Source organism: Oncorhynchus gorbuscha, linkage group LG19, assembly GCF_021184085.1.
Source record: "Oncorhynchus gorbuscha isolate QuinsamMale2020 ecotype Even-year linkage group LG19, OgorEven_v1.0, whole genome shotgun sequence".
NCBI classification, from domain to species: domain Eukaryota; kingdom Metazoa; phylum Chordata; class Actinopteri; order Salmoniformes; family Salmonidae; genus Oncorhynchus; species Oncorhynchus gorbuscha.
Window position 1 is genome coordinate 37,995,213 of NC_060191.1, and position 14,361 is coordinate 38,009,573.

General features: G+C 43.8%; 1 protein-coding gene across 3 annotated transcripts in view; it reads right to left on the reverse strand.

Annotated features, from left to right (window-relative positions):
• The window catches only part of LOC124005036 (RNA-binding protein Nova-1-like), a 63,647-nt gene that overhangs the window by 13,404 nt on the left and 35,882 nt on the right, over positions 1-14,361 (reverse strand). For all 3 annotated transcript variants that reach the window (XM_046313888.1, XM_046313890.1, XM_046313889.1), the window contains one exon: positions 6,058-6,224. In XM_046313888.1, the coding sequence (XP_046169844.1) occupies positions 6,058-6,224 (167 nt within the window). The remainder of the gene's footprint in view (positions 1-6,057; positions 6,225-14,361) is intronic.

A 14,361-nucleotide genomic window follows, 5' to 3' on the forward strand; every position in this document is an offset into this window, starting at 1 on the left:
TGAGAGATTAGGCCAAAGAAAGATAGTTTACTGCGTAGCATCTTCATGGTCGCTTAAATGTTAATTTTCTGAACCGTTAAGAATATAAATGTTACTGTTTCTGACCCACAAGAGTAAGATCTAACTTTCAATCCCTAAAGAACTAAATCCCTAAAACACAATTCCTTGTGTTTAACCACCCAACCTCAGTTACAATACCAGTCAAAATGTACTCATTTAAGGGTTTTTGTTGATTTTTACTATTTTATACATTATAGAATAGTAGTGAAGACATCAAAACTATGAAATAATACATATGGAATCATGTAGTAACCAAAAAAGTGTTAAACAAATTGAAATTTGAGATTCTTTAAAGTAGCCACCCTTTGCCTTGATGACAGCTTTGCACACTATTGGCATTCTCTCAACCAGCTTCATGAGGTAGTCACCTGGAATGCATTTCAATTAACAGGTGAGCCAATCAGTTGAGTTGGGACAAGGTAGGGGTGATATACAGAGGTTAGCCCTATTTGGTAAAATACCAAGTCCATATTATGGCAAGAACAGCTCAAATAAGCAATGAGAAACGACAGTCCATCATTACTGACATGAAGGTCAGTCAATGTGGAAAATGTCAAGAACTTATAAAGTTTATTCAAGTGCAGTTGCAAAAACCATCAAGCACAATGATGATACTGGCTCTCATGAGGATTGCCACAGGAAAGGAAGACCCAGCGTTACCTCTGCTGCAGAGGACAGGTTCATTAGAGTTAACTGCACCTCAGATTGCAGCCCAAATAAATGCTTCACAGAGTTCAAGTAACAATTACATCTTAACATCAACTGCAGAGCAAAGGAAAAGCAGCCAACAAGTGCTCAGCATATGTGGGAACTCCTTCAAGATTTTTGGAAAAGCATTCCTCATGAAGCTAGTTGAGAGAAAGCCAAGAGTTTGCAAAGCTGTCATCAAGGTAAAGGGTGGCTGCTTTGCAGAATATTAAATATAAAATATATTTAGATTTGTTTAACACTTTTTTGGTTACTACATGATTCCATATGTGTAATTGCATAGTATTGATGTCTTCACTATTATTCTACAATGTAGAAAATAGTAAATATAAAGGAAAACCCTTGAATGAGTAAGTGTGTCCAAATAGGTGTGATCATCACAGAAACCAGAGAATATTTTACATTATTCAGGAATTGTTTGGGTCATGCAGTGAGGGAGGGTTCGTGTTGTATGGGAAGTGATTGTTTATACTGTGCAGATTCACTCAACTATGAAACAATTTCTGTACCACAACAAATAGCCCTCTAATTATCCATGGTGAGCTAGCCACAACTGCAAAGCATTTTGGTGTCGTAGGGCGGAACAACACACATTTGAGAGAAATTCCTTATTCCGCATATCCACTCACTCACATCTAACTCGAAGTTAACCTGACTCCCGAATTCCTATACATTTTTGGGCTACTTTCTGTGTGGCCAGGGCAATAACAGGAAGTAGGAAGCAGGTGTTCCTGCATGGGGTGAAAGGTCACAGGAAACTGCGGTTGGCCAGAGGAAATCTGGAGGGAGGATTCTGAAAATATTTGAGACCAAAGGCAGTGGGGCACAGCTCAAAGTTGACACAACTCACTGTCATTGTGTTATTGTAGACGTCACAGTCTTGCCATAGTGGGCAGTTGTTGCCTTGCAATGCCAGATCAGATCAACGTTAGCTAGCACGACAATGCTATGTATTAGCCTAGGTATCAGTTTGAGTACTGAACGTTGCTCCATGTTAAGTGAGATTCAGTGTCAGTGGGTGTGGATGCTTTTTGTGCCTGCCTGTCTGTCTGTCCTGAGTGAAAGATTTGGATTGGATTGAGTTAGGTGTTTGCTGCCTGTGCTCCTACTTGTCCCGTCTCCATTTGGCTGGTGGAGATTAGCGGCCGTAGCTTATAGAGAGCCAGGCTGGCAGCTGTTGCTTAACATGACTTCACATCTTATCTTACATCTCTCACTCACTCTGCTCCCTGGGGAAACCAATAATGAGACACATGCCACGACAGCCGTGCTCGTGACAACAACCAGGACAAAAAAATAACCACACACACACAACCAAAATAGGCTCTGAAAGCGCATGCGTTTTGCCTTTGAGTTGAGTATGGAGTATGGAAGTCCATTCAACAGAAGACCTCCCTTCTCACTTGGTGTTTTGGTTACAACCGTTGTCTGAGCAATGTCGACCATGCTCTGCAGAGAGTAGGGTATGGACCATTGGAGTTTGGAGAATAGCTTACGTTACTAATAGCCCTACAACCAACAGGCTACACTGTCTGTCTCTGTTTATCTCAAACACAGAATCATTCCAAACAACACTCTCAAACTCATTATTATTAATAGTAAAAGAGAGACACAGGAATAATTTCTGTCTAAAATAACTGCCCTTTATCTGATGCCATAGGAGCTGTTCCTTTTTCCGGCTCCTCCATCAATCCATCGTTCACTCAAAAGCTTAAAGCAAAGAATCACCCATTTTGAATGTTCTATCAATTCCCGGGGTCATTTCATGTTTTCATGTGCATCTGAGCTTATTGCCATTCAAGCAGGCAGAAATACAGGCGGTATGTCAAATGTGCATCGAGATGCACAAAAACCACATACCATTCAAAATGAGTGAATCTTTCCTTTAAATACTGGTTTGTGTATAAGAGTGCATTATTTTCGATATACAGTTGAAGTCGGAGGTTTACATACACCTTAGCCAAATACATTTAATCTCAGTTTTTCACAATTCCTGACATTTAATCCTACTAAATATTCCCTCTTTTAGGTCAGTTAGGATCACCACTTTATTTTAAGAATGTGATATGTCAGAATAATTGTAACGGTATTCGTCGTCTGAAGATGAGGAATCATCGGACCAAAGCGCAGCGTGGTAAGTGTTCATGCTTCCTTTATTAAAACTAAACACTATAACAAAATAACAAAGGGAATAACCAAAACAGTGCTGAAAGGCGGAAAACATGAAACAGAAATTAACTACCCACAAAAACCCTGTGGGAAAAAGCTACCCAAGTATGGTTCCCAATCATAGACAGTTGATAGACAACGATAGACAGTTGTTCCTGATTGAGAACCATACCCGGCCAAAACAAAGATATACAAAAACATCACATTCCCAGTGGGTCAGAAGTTTACATTTACCCGCTTTTTCAGTTCTGCCTGCCCACAAAATTTTCAATTGGATTGAGGTCAAGGCTTTGTGATGGCCACTCCATTACCTTGACTTTGTTATCCTTAAGCCATTTTGCAGCAAAGTTGGAAGTATGCTAGGGGTCATTGCCCATTTGGAAGACCCATTTGTGACCCAGCTTTAACTTCCTGAATGATGTCTGGAGATGTTGCTTCAATATATTGACAGAATTTTCCTCCCTCATGATGCCATCTAGTTTGTGAAGTGCAACAGTCCCTCCTGCAGCAAAGCACCCACACAACATGATGATGCCACCCCCGTGCTTCACGGTTGGGATGGTGTTCTTCGGGCCTGCAAGCCTCCCCCTTTTTCCTCCAAACATAACCATGGTCATTATGGTCAAACAGTTCTATTTTTGTTTCATCAGACCAGAGGACATTTCTCCAAAAAGTGCGATGTTTGTCTCCATGTGCAGTTGCAAACAGTAGTCTGGCTTTTTTATGGCTGTTTTGGAGCAGTGGCTTCTTCCTTGCTGAGCGGCCTTTCAGGTTATGTCGATATAGGACTTCTTTTACTGTGGATATAGATACTTTTGTACCTGTTTCCTCCAGAATCTTCACAAGGTCCTTTGCTGTTGTTCTGGGATTGATTTGCACTTTTCGCACCAAAGTACGTTCATCGCTACGAGACAGAACACGTCTCCTTCCTGAGCGGTATGACAGCTGCGTGGTCCCATGCTGTTTATACTTGTGTACTATTGTTTATATAGATGAACGTCGTACCTTCAGGCATTTGGAAATTGCTCCCAAGGATGAACCAGACTTGTGGAGATCTACAATTTTCTTTCTTGGCTGATTTCTTTTGATTTTCCCATGATGTCAAGCAAAAAGGCACTGAGTTTGAAGGTAGGCCTTGAAATACATCCACATGTACACCTCCAATTGACTCAATTAGCCGATCATAAGCTTCTAAAGCCATGACATCATTTTCTGGAATTTTCCAAGCTGTTTAAAGGCACAGTCAAATTAGTGTATGTAAACTTCTGACCCACTAGAATTGTGATACAGTGAATTATAAGTGAAATGATCTGTCTGTAAACAATTGTTGGAAAAATGACTTGTGTCATGCACAAAGTAGATGTCCTAACCGACTTGCCAAAACTATAGTTTGTTAACAAGAAATATGTGGAGTGGTTGAACAACGAGTTTTAAAGACTCCAACATAAGTGTTTGTAAACTTCCGACTTCAACTGTATACTATATGTGTGTGTTCCTAGGATACGTGTGTGAGTGCGTGTGCGTGCCTGTATAATGTGAGTGTAAGTGTATATTATGCATAAACTCCTGACTATATCAGAACCCCAAAGTGTTCACTCTGCAGTAACTTTTTCCCAGTGGAGTATTCTTTGCCTAGCAGACGTGTGTAACATGTCTGATAACTCCTATAATTACACACGTTAATAATCGGGCTGGCCTTGCGGCAGAAGGAGCAGGAGCCGCCATCGGCAGGCCCTCGTATTGTGTTCCACGAATTTAGGTTATGGCCTGCCATCACTGAGTCTGCTCAGTAAGCACGAAAAGGACAATGCCGTGAGGGATTAGCACAGCACAGATACCAGAAAATAACTAACGTTCTGAATTATGAATACCCAACACGTGCTCTTTGTCCTAAGAGGTAATTGAATTAACGGGACGATAAATAGAATGTCGGGGTCAATGTTGCAGATGAAAACAATGCAGGTCCTCCCCGAACAATCAATGGGGTGTAATCATCAAGTGACCATAAGTGATAATCACTTAAAGAGATTGGGAGGGGGAATCAATGGCGTGGCTAACTGAGCCTGTTCTGTGTTGGTATGAACTGGTGGACTCTGAAAGGCCAAACAATAGAGTTATACATGACAAAATACAGTGACAATTTGTCTTGTCATTTTCATTCGATAGTGCTGCCATGGTTGATTTTAAAGGAAGTGGAAGGGGAGAGAGGGTGATGGAAGGAGAAAATCATCTGGATGGAATGCCGCAGCACAAATGAGCTGAAAGTCTCAGCCCTGATGTGGGACAATGTGGATTTTGGCGGATGGCCTTTTTCACTTCTAACACCTCATCTATGTGTTTTAGCTGGACAACACTTATGAGCCACACTTCCTTTGCGGTGCTGGGGGAGCTTCCTTCTAGACCCTGGTCTGTGTGATAGCTGGTGACAGGTTGAGGGTAGTGAGGTTAGCCATCCATTGTTAATGTCACATGTGTGGGTTTAAGGGGGCCTATCTGGAAGAGCAAGAAACCCCACACCCCAGACGCCATATCCTGTCTGGGTGGATTATATCACAGCCGGAGGATGTCTCTTTCTGTCTGTTTACATGGAAGCTGGGAACACTCCCTCGAGCCTCGTGCAGACACAAAATCAGAGCTTGGCCACAAACTTACACTGAAAACATTTATTAAATTGGGCCTTCTTCGAAAGACAAATAATCATGACCTCCAGCCCCTTGTTGTGAGATGGTAGCTGCCAACACATAGACAATGGGGTGAGGCTATATACAAACTAATGACTGGGATTAGAATCATCCATTTTGGTATGACTAGCTCAGGGGTCAACATTTTGGCTCAACTACCGCAATGACGCTCCTCCATAACGGTTCGGTCCAGGATTGTCAGTTTGCTAAATCATATTCAAACCTACCTACCCCAACACACATCTAGAACCACACACTCACGTGCACACGCACACAGACACTTTCATTGCCTCAGTGGAAAAAAATCCCTTTTACATTCACTATACACTCTCAGGTTGAACTGTCATTTAGTCCAGGGAGAGAATGTAGTCTCGGTCTCAACACTAGAGGGTCCTGAGAGAAAAGAAGCAGGGGTTGGGATCATGGTAATGGGCTTCACCTGTTTGATGCGGTCAGGGTTGACGGTGGTCTGTGGCTGCATTACGCTGACCGGTTCGGATTTCTGGGTGCTTTGTGGCATCTCCCGCACCTTCTCAGCGATGAAGTTATGGACTCCATTCAGAGCCTCCACTGTCCCCTGGATCAGACACACCCGCTCTGTCGTGCCTGGAGAACAGACGGAAACACTTCAATGTCTCATTCATACATACAGAACATGACTTACTAACTTAAGGCTTTTGGTTCCTATAAAGTTGTTTATAGGTTGTTGACAAATACATACAGAACATATGCAACTTTAATGAATGGTAATGTACTCTCATTACCAATCAAGCATCTCGAGAGAATGTCATTTTATGGGTATGTGTAGGCCTAATCAAACATTTAAAAAAAACACACAACACACAATACTGTATTATTGACTGTATGTTTGTTTTACCCCATGTGTAACTCTGTGTTGTTGTATGTGTCGAACTGCTTTGTTTTATCTTGGCCAGGTCGCAATTGTAAATGAGAACTTGTTCTCAACTTGCCTACCTGGTTAAATAAAGGTGAAATAAATAAATAAATCCAAATCACTATGTGTATTTCTTTAATGTCCAGTGACTCCCTCTTTTCCCAGATTTCAAAAGTTTCACTTCTGGTCTTTCCCAAGATGGCGGTCAACATAGGAATTGGTTAATAATATTTGCCATCTCATAAAATACAACCGTGTACGTTCTAACTACAGCCTCTTCTAGTTGGTTCCCCTTAGCAGACGCTCCCTACAGTATCTATGCAATGACTCAATGTAGTTTGTTTCTATGAGCATTAAATGTAGCTATTTAAACTATTGTGCAGACTGTTTGCCGTTTCCTGACTTTCACATCTCCCATCTGTGAAAGTAATATCAGTAACGCCTGGTCAAATTCCATCAGTAACGTCATACAGAGTCAGCAGGATGAATACAGCCTGGTCCCAGATCTGTTTTGTACTGTTTTGCCAACTCCTATTGTCATTGTCATTTCACATTGACCATATAGGAGTTGGGTATACATCACAAACAGACATGGGACTAGGCTAGGAATGTCAGGTCATTTGAAATGTACACAGTGGTGATATACCTAATGAAGCCTGTTAGGCAGCATGATTACTACTGAGTAATTAACATCACCCCAGGTCAAACTGTGCTTACAGAAATACAGCAGATTAAGGAAGCTATATGCACTGGTCCTATATATATATATAGGGGGTGATGTTAATTAGTCCCATATCTGTTAGTGATGTATACCCAACTCCTATATATATATATATATATATATATATATATATATATATATATATATATATATATATATATATATATATATATATATATATATATATATATATATATATATATATATATACTAGGAGTCCGTCTGCTACATTCATCCTCAACCATTTGGTATCACTATTGCATGTCTACAACCATGATTAGCAGGGAGAAAAAAATGTTTAAAACGTCCACATGGCCACATCTGTTCAGTGTTACACTGTACTGTGATCCCATGACAGGATGAAGTTGTGAGCGCAGCTGAAAAAACAGCCACACGGCTATGGAGTGTCTTCTTATCCGGAGCGTGGGCTACAGTACATGATGACTAGTGTGGGACAGGGAGTCTACTGAAAGACTCCGTATTGGAACTAATTCGATAGTAACACGAGTCATTGACTGGTCTGACATTGGAGTCTCCCTCGGGAGGGAAATTGCACAATAAAAGGGTTTATTTACAATGTCGACCTCTGCATTACCAGCACTATACAGTAAGCACTTAATTTTTAGGTCCGGATTCTATCAGTCTGGCTACAGACCTTGGTTAATTATCTTCCTCTACTGCCGTTATCAGGTGCATTGGCGCCACGCATCCAAGACAAACACAACTTCTCTCTGTGTAAATATAACATAACCATTCTCTCTGAACATGAGTGTGTTTAGACCATGAAAGGAAAACAACACGCCTGAAAGCCCTCATAACATGGCAGAAACTAGGCCAGTCCCAAACCGAGCCGTCTCCTCTCTCTCTCCCTCCCTCCCTTCCTACCTCTTTTTCTCCCTCCCTCTCTCTTCTGTTAGGGCCGGACTGAAATCTGTGCTTATCGCCTCCGACCAGTCGCAGCTTCCTGCTTCACGCTTTCCCTCCATTGTTTTCTTGGGCCAATGGGGTTGAGTTTGGCCCTACGCAGTACCAGTTGTGGCGAACTATTAATACAGGGACATTTAGGAATTTCAGACTATGGGTTGGGGTGAAGAGCCTCTGTGAGTTTCTGACAACTGGTATCCCAGGGGTAATCTGGGCCCGAAAAAATCAGCCAGTGTATTATTAGGGCAGATATGGCCATTGTCTTGGCATGGGGATGTGGGTAAGGGGGATGGGGAGGGGAGAGCAGACTGGTTAAGCAGCAGCAAAGGCCATCCTATCCAATTGTACCCTTTTTTGCAATACTTTTTCTGTATTTCAATTGTACACAAGAGGTCATTTCTATAGATAGACTGTCTGTCTGAGGTTTGATATTCAGCAGCACAGTTGAACATTACTGAAGAAGGCCTAGGAAAGTGATGACTATTGTAATGTAGTTAAAGGGGAAAAGTGTTTGTGTGTGTCTGTTGAAGCACCTGTGGCAGCAATTACAGCCTTGAGTATTCTTGAATGTGTGTGAGTGTGTGTGGTGGGGGGGTACATAGGGTAGCCCTGCCCGAGAAGTGATGTTTGACAAAGCCTTTCTCTGCTATGTTGACATTTCCCACAGTGCTCACAGAGCATGCTCAGTTGGCAGTCCCATCACCACTGCTCTGACTAACCTCTACCTGGTTACTGCTATAGTCAGTTACTATGGTTGGGAATCCCCTTGTTTCATCCCAATCAAAAGCACAAAATACCGCTTCCTCTTGGGGCTAGGGGGCAGAATTGTCATTTTTGGATAAATAGCATGCCCAATTTCAACTTCCTGCTACTCATGCCAAGAATATAAGATATCCATATTGTTCATATATTTGGATAGAAAACCCTCTGAAGTTTCTAAAACTGTTTGAATCATGTCTGTGTGTATAACATAACTTATGTAGCAGGCAAAACCCAGAGGACTAACTGTTCAGTTTTTTTCCCCTCTCTCTTTTCCCTTGGTTGTCATTGCCCAGGGATATTTCTTAGGAACCTGTTTTCAATTCCTACCGCTTCCACTGGATGTCACCATTCTTTGGAATTTGGTTGAGGTTATTATTTTGTGCAATGAAGAAGTAGGCCACCTAGGAACTGGGTACACTGTTGAGAGTTGCGCAAGACGTAAAAGGTATCGCTGGTTTGTTTTCATTCCTGTATTGAACACAGAAAGACCCGTCTACAATTTGATCGATTATTAACGTTTAAAAATACCTAAAGTTGTATTACAAAAGTAGTTTGAAATATTTTGGCAAAGTTTATAGGCAACTTTAGAAATATTTTGTAGTGACGTTGCGTTTTTTTTGTAAGCTGTTTTTTCTGGATCAAATGCGCTTTATAAATTGACATTTTGGATATATATGGACGGAATTAATTGAACAAAAGGACCAATTGTGATGTTTATGGGACATGTTGGAGCGCCAACAAAAGAAGCTCGTCAAAGGTAATGCATGTTTTATATTTTATTTCAGAGTTTTGTGTAGCGCCTGCAGGGTTGAAATATGCTACCCTCTTTGTTTACTGTTGTGCTATCATCAGATAATAGCTTTTTATGCTTTCGCCGAAAAGCATTTTAAAAATCTAACATGTTGTCTGGATTCACACTGTCATGTTTTGTCTTATATTGTCTTGTCATTATGCTTTCCCTTCTGTTCGTTTCCCCCTGCTGGTCTTATTAGGTTCGTTCCCTTTTTCTATCCCTCTCTCTCCTCTCTCTATCGTTCCGTTCCTGCTCCCAGCTGTTCCTCATTCTCCTACTCACTCATTTAGTCTTTCCACACCTGTTCCCTATCTTGCCCTCTGATTAGAGTCCCTATTTCTCCCCTTGTCTTCCGTTTCTGTCCTGTCGGATCCTTGCATATTGTACGCCGTGCTGTGTCTTTGCCTCGCCCTGTCGTGTCTTGTTTCCCTCAGATGCTGCGTGTGAGCAGGTGTCTGAGTCTGCTACGGTCGGTGCCTTCCCGAGGCAACCTACAGTTTATGGTCGAGTCTCCAGTCTGTCCTCGTCACTACGAGTGGAATTAGTTTTTTATGTTTTGTTTTCTGCTCCGATTTGTCTAGGAGTATTGCCTATTTCCTTTACTGGAATAAAGACTCTGTTTTCGCCAAGTCGCTTTTGGGTCCTCATTCACCTGCATAACAGAAGGATCCGACCAAGAATGGACCCAGCGACTATGGATTCTCTCTACTCTACTCTCGAGTTCCAGGGAGCGATGCTTGGCAGACACGAGCAGGAATTGTCTGCTGCTCGGCATGCCGTTGAGACCCTGGCCGCTCAGGTCTCCGACCTCTCAGGACAGTATCAGAGTCTTCGTCTCGTGCCACCAGCTACTTCCGGGTCTTCCGAGCCTCCGGAACCTAGGGTTAATAACCCACCATGTTATTCTGGGCAGCCCACTGAGTGCCGCTCCTTTCTCACCCAGTGTGATATAGTGTTCTCTCTCCAACCCAACACATACTCAAGAGAGAGAGCTCGGATTGCCTACGTCATATCACTCCTTACTGGTCGGGCTCGGCAGTGGGGCACAGCTATCTGGGAGGCAAGCGCTGAGTGTACTAACAATTATCTGAACTTTAAAGAGGAGATGATAAGGGTTTTGATCGTTCAGTTTTTGGGAAAGAAGCTTCCTGGTCCCTGTCTTCCCTATGTCAAGGTAATCGATCCATAACGGATTACTCTATAGAGTTTCGCACTCTTGCTGCCTCCAGTAACTGGAACGAGCAGGCGTTGCTCGCTCGTTTTCTGGAGGGACTCCACGCTAAGGTTAAGGATGAGATTCTCTCTCGGGAGGTTCCATCCAGCGTGGATTCTTTGATTGAACTCGCTATTCGCATTGAACGACGGGTAGATCTTCGTCACCGAGCTCATAGAAGAGAGCTCGCGTTAACTGTGTCTCCCCTCTCTCCGACACTACCATCTTTCCCCACTGACTCAGGTGTTGAGCCCATGCAGCTGGGGGTATTCGCATTTCGACTAAGGAGAGGGAACGGAGAATCACCAACCGCCTCTGTCTCTATTGCGGTTCCGCTGGTCATTTTGTCATTTCATGTCCAGTTAAAGGCCAGAGCTCATCAGTAAGCGGAGGGCGACTGATAAGCGCTACTAGACGGTCCTCTCCGTCAAGTACCTGTACTACCTTACCGGTCCATCTACGCTGGACCGGATCGGCAGCTTCCTGCAGTGCATTAATAGACTCTGGGGCGGAGGGCTGTTTTATGGACGAAGCCTGGGCTCGGGAACATGACATTCCTCTCAGACAGTTAGGGGAGCCCAAGGTCATGTTTGCCTTGGATGGTAGTCCTCTCCCCAGTATATTATGTGAAACACTACCTTTAACCCTCACTGTATCTGGTAACCATAGTGAGACCATTTCTTTTTTGATTTTTTGTTCACCTTTTACACCTGTTGTTTTGGGTCATCCCTGGCTTGTGTGTCATAATCCTTCTTTTGATTGGTCTAGTAATTCTATCCTTTCCTGGAACGTTTCTTGTCATGTGAAGTGTTTAGTGTCTGCTATTTCTCCTGTTTGTTCTGCTCCCTCTTCACAGGAGGAACCTGGTGATTTGACAGGAGTGCCGGAGGAATATCATGGTCTGCGCACGGTCTTCAGTCGGTCCAGAACCAACTCCCTTCCTCCTCACCGGTCGTATGATTGTTGTTCTGATCTCCTCAAGAAGCGTTTTGCATCCGCTCCTATCCTTGTTGCACCTGACGTCACTAAACAGTTTATTGTCGAGGTTGACGCGTCGGGGGTGGGCGTGGGAGCCATTCTGTCCCAGCGCTCCGATACTGACGATGGGGTCCACCCTTGCGCGTATTTTTCTCATCGCCTGTCACCGTCGGAATGTAACTATGATGTGGCTAACCGTGAACTGCTCGCCATCCGTTTAGCCCTAGGCAAATGGCGACAGTGGTTGGAGGGGCGACCGTTCCTTTTGTCGTTTGGACTGACCAAAGGAACCTTGAGTACATCCGTTCTGCCAAACGACTGAATGCGCGTCATGCTCGTTGGGCGTTGTTTTTCGCTCGTTTCGAGTTCGTTATTTCTTATTGCCCGGGTACTAAGAACACCAAGCCTCATGCTTTATCCCGTCTCTTTAGTTCTTCTGTGGCTTCTACTGTTCCCGAGGGGATCCTTCCTGTTGGGCGTGTTGTCGGGTTGACTGTCTGGGGAATTGAGAGACAGGTTAAGCAAGCACTCACGCACACTGCGTCGCGCGCGCTTGTCCTAGTAACCTTCTTTTCGTTCCTGTTTCTACTCGTCTGGCTGTTCTTCAGTGGGCTCACTCTGCCAAGTTAGCTGGCCATCCCGGCGTTCGAGGTACTCTTGCTTCTATTCGCCAGCGCTTTTGGTGGCCTACTCAGGAGCGTGACACGCGCCGTTTCGTGGCTGCGTGTTCGGACTGCGCGCAGAATAAGTCTGGTAATTTTTTTCTGCTTCTGCTCCTGGTCTTGCTGGGTCTCAGTCTGTTCCCTGCCACCGCATCTCTCCTGTTCTTGTTCCTGCCCTTGCTGTGTCTCAGTCTGTCCCTAGTTGTTACTCTCCTGGCCTGTTTGGTCCTGTTTGCTCTAAAGCTTTCAGTTCTCTACCCGTGTCTCATTTTTTTTTTTTTTAGAGTAGTACCCTAGTTTCCCTTTTTATCGTTTTCCGTTACGGTCCTGAGGAGAGGAGTTGGGTTCTTTCTCGGGACGTGCTGGACCGTTTGTGATCTATGATTTCCTCCGTTGCCGCCAGTGTTCCTCCTCGAGAGCGCCAGGAGGCGCTCGGTGAGTGGGGGGTACTGTCATGTTTTGTCTTATATTGTCTTGTCATTATGCTTTCCCTTCTGTTCGTTTCCCCCTGCTGGTCTTATTAGGTTCGTTCCCTTTTTCTATCCCTCTCTCTCTCCCTCCCTCTCTCTCCTCTCTCTATCGTTCCGTTCCTGCTCCCAGCTGTTCCTCATTCTCCTACTCACTCATTTAGTCTTTCCACACCTGTTCCCTATCTTGCCCTCTGATTAGAGTCCCTATTTCTCCCCTTGTCTTCCGTTTCTGTCCTGTCGGATCCTTGTATATTGTACACCGTGCTGTGTCTTTGCCTCGCCCTGTCGTGTCTTGTTTCCCTCAGATGCTGCGTGTGAGCAGGTGTCTGAGTCTGCTACGGTCGGTGCCTTCCCGAGGCAACCTACAGTTTATGGTCGAGTCTCCAGTCTGTCCTCGTCACTACGAGTGGAATTAGTTTTTTATGTTTTGTTTTCTGCTCCGATTTGTCTAGGAGTATTGCCTATTTCCTTTACTGGAATAAAGACTCTGTTTTCGCCAAGTCGCTTTTGGGTCCTCATTCACCTGCATAACACACACTGAGTGTAGCTTTAATTGAGTATCTTACATGTGTGATTTAATGAAAGTTTGAATTTTATAGTATTTTACTTGAATCTGGTGCTTTGCATTTTCCCTGGCAATTCCCCAGTTGAGACATTTGCATCCTGCCTATCCCAAAGAGGTTAAAAGTAAGTTGTATTTTCTTATTTACTGTGTGGCCAGGATTTCCTTCTACAATAATCTGAACCTGAAATGAATGAAAATAGGAATTACAACTGAACTGTTCATAGGCATTATAGGGAACGGGTAAAATATCTTCTTCAAATGTGGCCCGATGAACCACGTGTTGGAACCTTTGGCCTGACACTAGTCATTGAGAAGCCCTTCATGTAGTAGATGGGATGGCCTGGCTAGGAGAATTCAGCTCAGCAACAACTGCCATGCTGAGAGCGATGGGCCATTTCAAGAGCAGTTTTTTTATGGAATCATTAATTGTGTGACTCATTCATTCCCTGCACGAATGGGCAGAGATGCGGAGCTGCTGAGAGATGATGTGTGCCCTGGCCTCCCCTGCTCCCCTGTTCCCCTGCTCCTGAGAGCATGACAAGCCTTACATGCAGTAGCAGCAGAAGGGGTCAACCCTCCGCCTCCATGTCCTCCTCCACAGCTCTTACATACACACTTCTCCCAGATAGTTCTGGTGGACGTCCAATGGCAGAGCCCATCTCTGGATCACCAGGAAGTACTTGAAGATGTATTTAATTCTACCACTTTCACTGAAATCATGCCAGTTTAATCCCTTATTCCAATTCGGAGACCTCTTGAA